This window comes from Dipodomys spectabilis, unplaced genomic scaffold (genome assembly GCF_019054845.1).
Source record: "Dipodomys spectabilis isolate Male_0828 unplaced genomic scaffold, ASM1905484v1 ptg000125l, whole genome shotgun sequence".
Classification (NCBI taxonomy): Eukaryota; Metazoa; Chordata; class Mammalia; order Rodentia; family Heteromyidae; genus Dipodomys; species Dipodomys spectabilis.
This window is the reverse complement of record NW_024870802.1, coordinates 15428109-15439054: the sequence shown is the minus strand read 5'-3', so window position 1 is coordinate 15439054 and position 10946 is coordinate 15428109. Positions and strand designations below refer to the sequence as shown.

At 47.6% G+C, this 10946-nt stretch overlaps 1 protein-coding gene across 1 annotated transcript; it reads left to right on the top strand.

Annotated features, from left to right (window-relative positions):
- The first annotated feature begins 1342 nt into the window (after positions 1 to 1342).
- Pgam1 (phosphoglycerate mutase 1) lies at positions 1343 to 10431 on the top strand. Its single transcript, XM_042689146.1, has 4 exons — positions 1343 to 1598; positions 6384 to 6658; positions 8164 to 8344; positions 9341 to 10431. Exons 1-4 carry the CDS (start codon positions 1460 to 1462, stop codon positions 9508 to 9510), a joined length of 765 nt encoding a protein of 254 aa, XP_042545080.1. The 5' UTR covers positions 1343 to 1459; the 3' UTR covers positions 9511 to 10431.
- The last annotated feature ends 515 nt before the right edge of the window (positions 10432 to 10946 follow it).

Below are 10946 nucleotides of genomic sequence, written 5' to 3'. Positions count from 1 at the left end.
GGCAGAGAAGAAGGGCAGTGCTGGGCTGGGAAGGTGGCTCAGTGGTAGAGTGCTTGCCTTGAATGCATGAGGCCCTGAGTTCAATTCCTCAGCACCACATACACAGAAAAAGCCTGGAGTGGTACTGTGGCTCAAGTGGTAGAGCACTAGCCTTGAACTGAAGAGCTGAGGGACAGGCCCAGAGTTCAGGCCCACAACTGACAAAAAAAAAAAAAAAAAAGGCAGTGCTTTGGTAAGAGCTGTGCAATGAATCCTGATGCTTGTGGGGTGGGGAAGATAATAGATGTGCCAAACCCCATAGTAATCAGAGCCGCTCCACCTGCTTTGTTCTCAGGATGGGAATGCTTCCCTGTTTGTGCCTAGAGCTTTACAAGGCCCACATATCTTATGTTCAGTAGAAGTAAGATTTTTTTTTTTGTCGGTCCTGGGGCTTGAACTCTGGGTCTGGGCGCTGTCCCTCAGCTCTTCAGCTCAAGGTGAGAGCTCTACCACTTGAGCTACAGCGCCACTTCCGGTTTTCTGGTGGTTTATTGGAGATAGGAGTCTCACAGTCTTTCCTGCCCGGGCTGGCTTTGAACCGTGATCCTCAGATCTCAGACTCCTGAGTAGCTAGGATTACAGGCGTGAGCCACCAGCGCCCGGCAGATTTTTTTTTTTAAGTGCTAATGTGAATAAACACTGTGACCCTCAGATTTCAGCTTCCTAAGCAGTTAGGATTTTACTGTCACGAGCCGCTGGCGCCCGGCTCATTATACTTTTTGCCCGTCCTGGGGCTTGAACTCAGGGCCTTGGCACTGTCCCTGAGCTTCTTTTGCTCAAGGATGGAACTCTACCACCTGACCCACAGAGCCTCTCTGGCCTTTCCGTGTATCCAGGGCTTCATGCGTGCGAGAGGAGCACTCTACCACTGAGCCACCGTCACGGCCGCTGATTCTATTTTTAAAGGGAAAAAATGGGGTGCTGAGATTCCCCCCGTAGTGGACTGGGAAGTTTGTGACCTACCCGAGATACAAAGCATAGGTATGAATCAAACTGCATAGGGGCACTGAGCTAGCGGGCCAAGGAGCGGCCCAAAAGATGAGGACCATTTTGGCTCGCTGAGAGGCTCAGCAGCCGCTGTAGAAGGTGCGCAGGCTGGGGCGCAGTCGGCCGCACGTGTCTTCGGTGCTTACGTGCGCTCCGTGACCGCCGCGCTGGACGCGGGACCAGGGCAGAGGGCGCATGCGTATTAGCGCTCCAGTACGCGCCCCCTCTCCCTTGGCGGCCGCGGCTAGGGCCCGGGACGCATGCGCACACCTGGGGAGCGGAGGGCGGTCACCACCGAGTGGAAAGATTTGGGCGTGAACCTGAGCGGGAGTCGGGCGGGGGGACGTGAGTGCGCAGGCGCGGCCGGGGATTGAAGGCAGGCAACCGGAATCTCGGCCATTCTCATTCGGCGCTGCATCTCAAGCCCGCCGCCATGGCTGCCTACAAACTGGTGCTGATCCGGCACGGCGAGAGTGCCTGGAACCTGGAGAACCGCTTTAGCGGCTGGTACGATGCAGACCTGAGTCCGGCGGGCCACGAGGAGGCGAAGCGCGGCGGGCAGGCCCTGCGAGGTACGCGGCGGGCCGGTGGCGGTGGCGGTGGCGGTGCCCCGGGCCCCAGCGCTGGCTCGAGGCCCCCCGGTTGCACCCGAGCACTGTAGGAGAGGGCCGGTGCCTTACGCGGCGTCTCCAGTTTAGTTTGCTGTAGGGGAGATGGGCGCAGAATGGAGCGTGCGCTTGCTCAAGGTCACAGAGGGGAGTGGGGCTGAGCGGGGGAGAGAACGCGGGAAGCCGCGCTGCAGCCCTGGAGCTGGTTCGGGACACTGCTTGGCGAAATTTTCCCTTTGTGGTGTGAACATTTACTAACTTGGGGACAGGATGCCCGGGATGGAGCCACCTGTGGCGCTCAGGCCTTCACAGGGGTCCCTTAGGGCTCCTGAGGATGATGCCCGCTGCCTTACAGCACCAATCTGCAGCCAGCGGCTGCAGATCCCAGCGAAGCAAAAGGCCACAGACTGGTTCCCTGGGCAGTGCGGGCAAACCAGGCTGCGCTGGAGGCCTTTAACAGGCCTCTTGGCCCCAAGAGATCCCGCATGCTGTGGAGAGCCTGGCATCGTGTCACAAATGATGTGAACAAAATGCACCCAACACCCAGCTGAATGAATGATTTGAGTTAATGCTACAGCAGGCTTACTCCTTAGTAACTCTTCTTGGGCCTCAGTTTTAGTTGGGAAGAATGAGGATTGGGAAGATGATTTTTCAAAGGTCATGTCTACTTAATATTAGCCCAGCGTCCTTGCCCTATTTCTTCTGGGTGGGGTAACAGTGTGAAGAGCTGGCATGCGTCTTGGCCAGGGACAGAGGCTGGTCAAAGGGTATAAATGGCAGAGATAATGTTTGCCTATCCAGGCTTGTCCCCGGAGCTGATTCTGTCTGTGATTTTGGAATGCTAATATGGAAGCATTGCCCGCTTCCTGCAATTCAAAGAATCCCTGGACTGAGATGGACAGATACCTCCACAGATGTTAAAGGCAGATCCTGCCCTGCTCTAACCTCTGGACAAAGCAGCAGCCATACAAGAGGGCTATTGATGCTTGCTTGATGTGTCCCCGCATTGACCTTTGCTTCTTTCTTTTACTATATGTCGTTTTGAAATAAAGTAAAGCCGTGGAAAGCCTGGGAAATGTAATCTTGAGGTGGTATGTAAATGTTTTGAGATGATGGGGGCTGGGAAGGTGGCTCAGTGGTAGAGCGCTTGCCTTGCATGCTAGAGGCCCTGGGTTCGATTCCTCAGCACCACATAAGCAAAAAGAAAAAAGCCGGAAGTGGTGCTGTGGTAGAGCACTAGCCTTGAGCTGAAGAGCTGAGGGACAGCGCCCAGGCCAAGAGTTCAGGCTAAACAACCGGACCCTCCCCCCCAAAAAAAAATGTTTTGAGATGATGGCCTGTGGTAAAATCATACCATGAGGCCAAAGAAAAGAAAGTGCTGGTAAAGGAGGCCATTTTCTTTAATTATCTAGCTGGAAGGTTTGCCGATGCCTAGCCCAGGACCATGTAAATTGCCTCTGCCTTCTAGTTAACACAATCATATGGTTAACATGTAAACTAACATTTCACTTTAAAATAAATACTGGTATTACATTTTAGAAGATCAGGTATAAGGCTAGGCATGGTGGCATACACCTATAATTCCAGCACCTGAGATGCTGAGGCAAGAAGACTAAAGGTTCAAGGCCAGGCTGATCTACATTGCAAGACTGTCTCAAAAAAGAGAGAAAAAGGAGTTCAAACCTCTCAAAGAACTTGAGAAAAAAAATCTATGGATGTCACAGATGACATTAAAGAATAAAAGACTACCCAGACAACTGTTGCTCATACCTGTAAGTCCTAGTTACTCAGAAGGCTGAGATCTGAGGAGCACAGTTTGAAGCCATCCCAGGCAGGAAAGTTCTAGACTCCAGTTAACTACCAAAAAGCTGGAAGTGAAGCTGTGATTCAGAAAGTTCAGAGCAAGTTCCCTGGCCCCCACACTCCCCCCAAAGATTAAAAGCAAAAGCTAAACAATGAAGTCCATTATGAATAATCTAGAAATATGAAACACATAAGATAAATTATTTCTCCTGATAGTAGGATTTGTACAGTTTTAAACTTAATTTCCAGAGTAAGCTAGTGAGAACTGAGTTCCCCTGTTACTTTAAGGCTGTGAACAATAGGAATGCTGTGTGGAGAATGGAGTCCACACTGTTGGTCTACCTTACTGCTTACTAAACTTGGGTTAATGGACAAAGTTAGAAGAGGCTCTAGCCATGTGATGGTGACTAACATGTAATCCTAGCTAATCACGAGGCTGAGATGTGAGGATCATGGTTCAAAGCCAGTTCAGGCAGGAAAATCCGTGAGACTTATCTCCAGTTAACCACCAAAAAGCTGGAGGTGGAGTTGTGGCTCCAGTAGTATAGGAACAGCCTTGAGCAAAAAAGCTAAAGGACAGCACTGGCCCTGATTTAAAACTCTTAATGTATGTACACACATACAAACACACAAAAGAGGTTCTTAACCCTTTTGATGTTCACATTCTCTTTTTTTAATTCCAGTCCTGGGACTTGAATTTAGGGGCTAGACATTGTCCCTGAGCTATTTTATTTTGCTCTGGGCTCCATTTCTGACTAAGAAATGGGTAAGGAGTCTCATGGACTGCCCAGGCTGGCTTCTAATAGCGATCCTCAGATCTCAACCTTCTGAGTAGCTAAGATTATAAATTGATAGTATTCTTTCTTAAGCCCTAAGCGGAACTATTTTTCTCCCTGGGGACAGCTCAACTACAAGTAGAAATAATTGCAGTGAAATCTGGAGCTTTTCATCACAGGAACTGAGGCTTGCACTGTGGTTATTCTAGTGACTCAGCCTTTTGTTGGGGAGCCATTTCTTCATTTAAGATTGGTAGGGAAATAACCATAGCCAATTCTAGTCAGACTTCTCCCCATGCTGAGTGAAGGGATGCCTTTTCTTTTGTGGGTGGCAGTTGTTGTTTTTTTGGGGGGGGGGGTCGCGGTCGTGGGGCCTGAACTCTGGGCCTGGGCGCTGTCCCTCAGCTCTTCAGCTCAAGGCTAGCACTCTACCACTTGAGCCACAGCGCCACTTCCGGCTTTTTTTCTTTTTGCTTATGTGGTGCTGAGGAATTGAACCCAGGGTCTCAGGCATGCAAGGCAAGTGCTCTACCACTGAGCCACCTTCCCAGCCCCGTGGCAGTAGTTTTTTAGTCATTAATCAAGCTATCCTTTTTTTTTTTTCTCCAAGCTATCCTTTTCTTGACAAGAAAATTCATCTCACATTTTATTAGTTACTGTTGCTAATGTATGAAGCATTGTGAACTGTATGTAACAGCTGGGAGGTTTTGTGCTGAATTTTAAAGAGGGCCAGTACTGTTGTATAGAAAGTAGGAATATTTTCCTGGCATACTACATAAAGGGCCATCTCACCCATGCATGAGGGAGAATAATCCTTGAAATAAGACTGGTTCATTGTAAACTATTTGTTGAGCCAACATACCACTTGATTTCCCTCCCAGCTCAATAAAGACTGTGTTGGGAGGAGAGACTGGAGAGTTTATAAAGGAACCAGACAGTACACAGCATTTACTCTTCAATGAATGGCATCTAACTCTGCTTTAACTTAATAAATAGGTGTTTTTCTCTGAGGAATTAGTTCTGTACTTTTGACTAAAGAGGAACTAAGAATTGCTACATTCACAGAGAAATAATTTCTTTTTTTGGGGAGGAGGGTCTGGTCGTGGGGCCTGAACTCTGGGCCTGGGTGCTGTCCCTCAGCTCTTCAGCTCAAGGCTAGCGTTCTACCACTTGAGCCACAGCGCCACTTCCGGCTTTTTTCTTTTTGCTTATGTGGTGCTGAGGAATCAAACCCAGGGCCTCAGGCATGCAAGGCAAGCGCTCTACCACTGAGCAACCTTCCCAGCCCCAGAGAAACAATTTCATCAAAGTGCTGTAAGATCTCTTACTGTATTGGTATTATAAAGTCCAAGCCGGGCTCTGGTGGCCTAATCTTATCAGGAGGCTAAGGCCTGGAGGAATTCTATTCAAAGCCAACCCAGGCAGAAAAGTCTGAGATACAGCTCCAATCACCCAGCAAAATGGCTGGACTGGAGGCATGGCTGAGGTAGTAGAATATCAGCTTTGAGCAAGAAAGCTGAGAGAATGCGTTCAAGTTCTGGTAGCAGCATATATACACAAATCCCATTTTCTTTTTTGGTGGTACTAGGGCTTGCTAGGCACTTTCACCTCTAGTCCTAAATCCCACTTTGCCAAGACTAGAAGTCTAGTAAATATTAGAAGTGACAATTTAATATAAACACCAATGGCCAGGTCTGGTAGTGTACATCTGTAATTCCAGGGATTTGAGGCTAAGGCTCAAGAATCATGGGTTTCAGGCCAGCCAGGGCTATATAGTAAGATTCTACCTCAAACACACATCTTCCTTAGGAATTAGGAAAATGGGGATAGCCAGAAATGATGGGTGATGAGTTGGCTTTTTGCCAAGCATAAAGCTGAGTTCACATCCTATACAAAAAAAAAGTTTCTTTTTTTTTTTTTTTGTCTTTGTTGGTCAAGGGGCTTGAACTCAGCCTGGGCGCTGGCCCTGAGCTTTTTCACTAGAGGCTAGAGCTCTATCACTTTGAGCCACAGTGCCACTTCTGGTTTTGTGGTAGTTAATTGGAGATGAGTCTCATGGACTCTCCCGCCTGCGCTGACTTCACACTGATCCTGATTTCAGCCCTCTAAGTAGCTAGGATTACAAGTGTGAGCCACTGGTGCCTGGCAAAAAAAAATTTTTTTTTTCTAGATGCTGGCTATGAATTTGACATCTGCTTCACCTCAGTGCAGAAAAGAGCAATTAGGACCCTCTGGACAGTGCTGGACGCCATTGACCAGATGTGGTTGCCAGTGGTGAGGACTTGGCGCCTCAATGAGCGGCACTACGGGGGTCTGACTGGCCTCAATAAAGCAGAAACTGCTGCCAAGCATGGTGAGGCCCAGGTGAAGATCTGGAGGCGCTCCTATGATGTCCCACCACCTCCAATGGAGCCTGACCATCCCTTCTACAGCAACATCAGTAAGGTAAGGGCAAACTCAGCTTTAGCCATTCTACCCAGGATCAGAGGGTTACAATTTGGGTCTCACCATTTTCCTGTAACTTTTATGTTTTTTTTGGGTCCGGTCGTGGGGCCTGAACTCTGGGCCTGGGTGCTGTCCCTCAGCTCTTCAGCTCAAGGCTAGCGCTCTACCACTTGAGCCACAGCGCCACTTCCGGCTTTTTTCTTTTTGCTTATGTGGTGCTGAGGAATCGAACCCAGGGCCTCATGCATGCAAGGCAAGCGCTCTACCATTGAGCCACCTTCCCAGCCCATCCTGTAACTTTTAGTAATATATGTCTAGTGCCCCTAAGCTTCTAGTTTATGGTAAAATAATTAATTTTCCCTTTGCCAAGAAATGACTCACTTGTTAGAAGATGTAGTTTGTTGTATAGCCGAGAACAATTTCTTTATATCCCCATTACCGTATTTTATGAAAGCCATCCATATCCCTCCCAAACTGACCTCACAAATAGAAGTGAGCTAAGCACTGGTGGCTATGCCTATAATCCTAACTACACAGGCTGAGATCTGAGGATTGTGGTTTAAAACCAACCAGGGCAGGAAAAGTCCAAAGAGACTTCTCTCCAGTTAACCAGAAAAAGCCAGTAAAGCTGTGGTTCAAGTGGTAGAGCCGTGGCCTTAAGCAGAAGAGCTGGGGGGGGGGGGAGGGGCGGGGAGAAAGAAATGTATTCTTTACCTGACTTATGTAACTATAACTTCTTTATATATCACTTTTGCAACATTTTTTTTTTTTTGGTTGGTCTTGGGGCCTGAACTCTGGGCCTGGGCGCTGTCCCTCAGGTCTTCAGCTCAAGGCTAGTGCTCTACCACTTGAGCCACAGTGCCACTTCCAACTTTTTTCTGCTTATATTGTGCTAAGGAATTGAACCCAGGGCCTCATGCATGCAAGGCAAGCACTCTACCACTGAGCCATCTTCCCAGCCTAACGAAAAAAATTTTAAAAAGAGCTCAGGACAGCGCCTAGGCCCTGATTGCAAGCCCCAATACAAGAAAAAGTGAGTGGGGATGACCTTGTTGCACAGCTTTTTTTTTTTTGTCCCTCATGGGTCTTGAACTCTAGGCCTGGTCCCTATCCCTCAGCTCTTCAGCTCAAGGTGAGTGCTTTACCACTTGAGCCACAGCACCACTTCTGGTTTTCTGGTGGTTTATTGGAGATAAGAATCTCAGGGACTTCCCTGCCCCGGCTGGCTTTGAACCATGATCCTCAGATCTTAGCCTCCTGAGTAGCTAGGATTACAGTACAGATGTGAGCCACCGACTCCAGGCTTGTATAACTATTTTTCCTTTTCTAATGATATTTCTTTCCAACTGGGCAATGAGGGGCCAGTATAATGATCTCCTTCCCAAGCTCTCAGTTGTATTCTGGACTCTGGGGAGAATGATGGCGGAATTGATACATTGTGAAAATCATTTAACTGATGTAACTACTAATAGTTGCCAAACTTGAAAGTTTTTTTTGTTGCTTAGGATCGCAGGTACGCAGACCTCACTGAGGATCAGCTGCCCTCCTGTGAGAGCCTGAAAGATACTATTGCCAGAGCACTGCCCTTCTGGAATGAAGAAATTGTCCCCCAGATCAAAGAAGGGAAAAGAGTTCTGATTGCAGCCCATGGAAATAGCCTCCGGGGCATAGTCAAACATCTGGAAGGTATGTTCATTTTTTAGAGTGGCCCTTAAGGATAATAGCAGAACTGCCATCAGTCAGGGACTTAATACAAAGGAGAAAAGGGCTAACATACTAATAGTCTCAAAGACAGTCTGTGTTGACATCTAGTGGAAAAACACCTTGTACTTTTCTCAAAATGGTTTTCAGAGCTGTGACAGTTGGACCTTCTCGAGAGAATGTTTTATATATAAAATCTCAGGTCCTGTTAACCCATCTCCTAGGTGATTAATACACCTAAAAGTTTGAGATGCCCATAAGTTTGCCAATCAAAACCTACTAGTAACATCTTTAGTCACAATCTGGCTCATCTTCACAAATCTCTCAGTTTACACCCTAAGTTGTTTCACCCCTGAGAACTTAGAAGCCCAGAAGGGCTAGGCTTTGGCAGATGTGTTATGGACTACGTAAGGGTGTCTGAGATAAATCCTGCTTCACTGTGGGCTTTTTTTTTTGGGTCCGGTCGTGAGGCCTGAACTCTGGGCCTGGGTGCTGTCCCTCAGCCCTTCAGCTCAAGGCTAGTGCTCTACCACTTGAGCCACAGTACCACTTCCGGCATTTTTCTTTTTGATTATGTGGTGCTGGGGCATCGAACCCAGGGCCTCATGCATGCAAGGCAAGCGCTCTACCACTGAGCCACCTTCCCAGCCCTCACTGTGGGCTTTGAGGGCTCACTTTGGTAGATCTGGAGAGTAGTCTTTTCCTGTAATTTGCTGGTGACCCATCTAGGAACCTTGTGTACCTTCTATTGTCTTCCTTTTTTAGTTTAGTTGCTTGAAAAATTGGTGGTCCTGGGGTCACTCCTTGAGGGATGGATATTTCTACAGAGCAGAATTACTATCAGATTTTAGAGTGTCTTGATCTAATTCCTGCCCAAATGCTTTGTCACTGAGAGTTGTCAGTGAAAAGGTGATACAGTTTTACACCTTGGTTTTTACACCTGTGTTTGTACACATTGATGAGCATGGTGGCTGTTTTCAGGTCTCTCTGAAGAGGCCATCATGGAGCTGAACCTGCCAACTGGTATTCCCATCGTCTATGAACTGGACAAGAACCTGAAGCCGATCAAGCCCATGCAGTTCCTGGGGGACGAAGAGACCGTGCGTAAGGCCATGGAAGCTGTGGCTGCCCAGGGCAAGGCCAAGAAGTGAAGGAGAGCAGGCCAACTGCTACCCCTCAGAATACCTTCCCTGCCCATTCCTTCCTTTGCACCTCACACTGACCACATCTGTACATCTTAAGTTGTAGGTAACTGCAGATGGGGACCAGTAGCTCCCATTTTCATTGTTAGCATTGTCTCTTACACCACTCCCTTCATAGAATCTAGTCAGAATGGCACCTTTGGGGTGCAGGTTTGCTGCCTGAGCCCAGGGAAGGTTCCTTTTATATTTAGGAGGGTTGAGTGACAGTAATTCCAGTTTTTCCTAGTCCTTTGTTTACTAAGGACCTGCTTGAATAGTGGTTAGGCAGGAACCCTGCCATGGTATGACCAGTAGGAAGCCAGAGTTCATTGTGAGCCAGGACCCAGTCCTAAGCTCTGATCATCAGGTCACTGTTGAGAAGGCTTGAGTCATTCCAGTGGAAGGTGAAAGTGTCCTGCATGGTGAATTCAAAACAGCTATTTCCTCCTGACTCCAGAGGTGCTGGCTCCAGATGGTTGGGATCAATCCTGAACTACATTTTTTGTGTTATATTCACTTTTACAATAAAAAGGGTAAATACATATATATATATATATAGCTATAAAAAAACACTGAATAAAAACACATAAGGGTTTTTAGTGACAGTTGAAATAGTCGCACATGTGGTCATCAGAAGATAAGCCATTCCTCACACCAATATGGGAAAGCTTCTTGGTCTCTGAGGACAGGAATGCTTCCTGTTTCTACTTAAACCCTTCCTGCCTTGTTCTGTGGCAGTGAAATTCCTCTTAATTGTGCAAGTGTTTCACTGTCTGGTTTCTGAATCATGTTCCAGTTGCTTGGCTCTGCCACATGGACCCTATACTTATTTTGAGCATAATTACTCAGTCTTTTTCCAGATCAGTGTAATAAAAGGAGTGATGTGCAATATTTCATTGTGTGATGTATTATACCTCTTGCCTTGATGCCTCTAAAGCCTTTATGACACATTTGAGTTTCAGAGCAACTATTACATTCTGACAGCACTTGAGTGTGGAGCTTCTAGTACTTTGTTTTTTTCTTTTTGGTTGGTCATGGGGCCTGAACTCTCAGCCTGGGCACTGTCCCTCAGCTCTTCAGCTGAAGGCTAGTGCTCTACCACTAGAGCCACAGCGCCACTTCTGGTTTTTTCTGCTTATGTGGTGTTGAATCAAACCAGGGCCTCATGCATGCAGAGCAAGCACTCTCCCACTGAGCCACCTTCCCAGCCCCGTACTTTGTACTTTCTTTCCTTTTTTTGTGCCCATCCTGGGGCTTGAACTCTGCCTCGACACTGTTCTCAAGCTTTGTTGCTCAAGGTAGTTAGAGATTTACCACTTGAGCCAAGCTCCACTTCTGGCTTTTTGGTGGTTAATTGGAGCTAAAAGTCTCACAGGCTTTCCTGCCTGGGCTGGTTTTGAACGGCT

Bases quoted from the DNA above. Each gene is read 5' to 3' on its own strand.
- Pgam1 (XM_042689146.1), top strand. From the start codon at position 1,460: ATGGCTGCCTACAAACTGGTGCTGATCCGGCACGGCGAGAGTGCCTGG. The intron at 6,659-8,163 runs GTAAGGGCAAAC...TTTGTTGCTTAG, and splicing joins TCTACAGCAACATCAGTAAG to GATCGCAGGTACGCAGACCT. The intron at 8,345-9,340 runs GTATGTTCATTT...GGCTGTTTTCAG, and splicing joins CATAGTCAAACATCTGGAAG to GTCTCTCTGAAGAGGCCATC.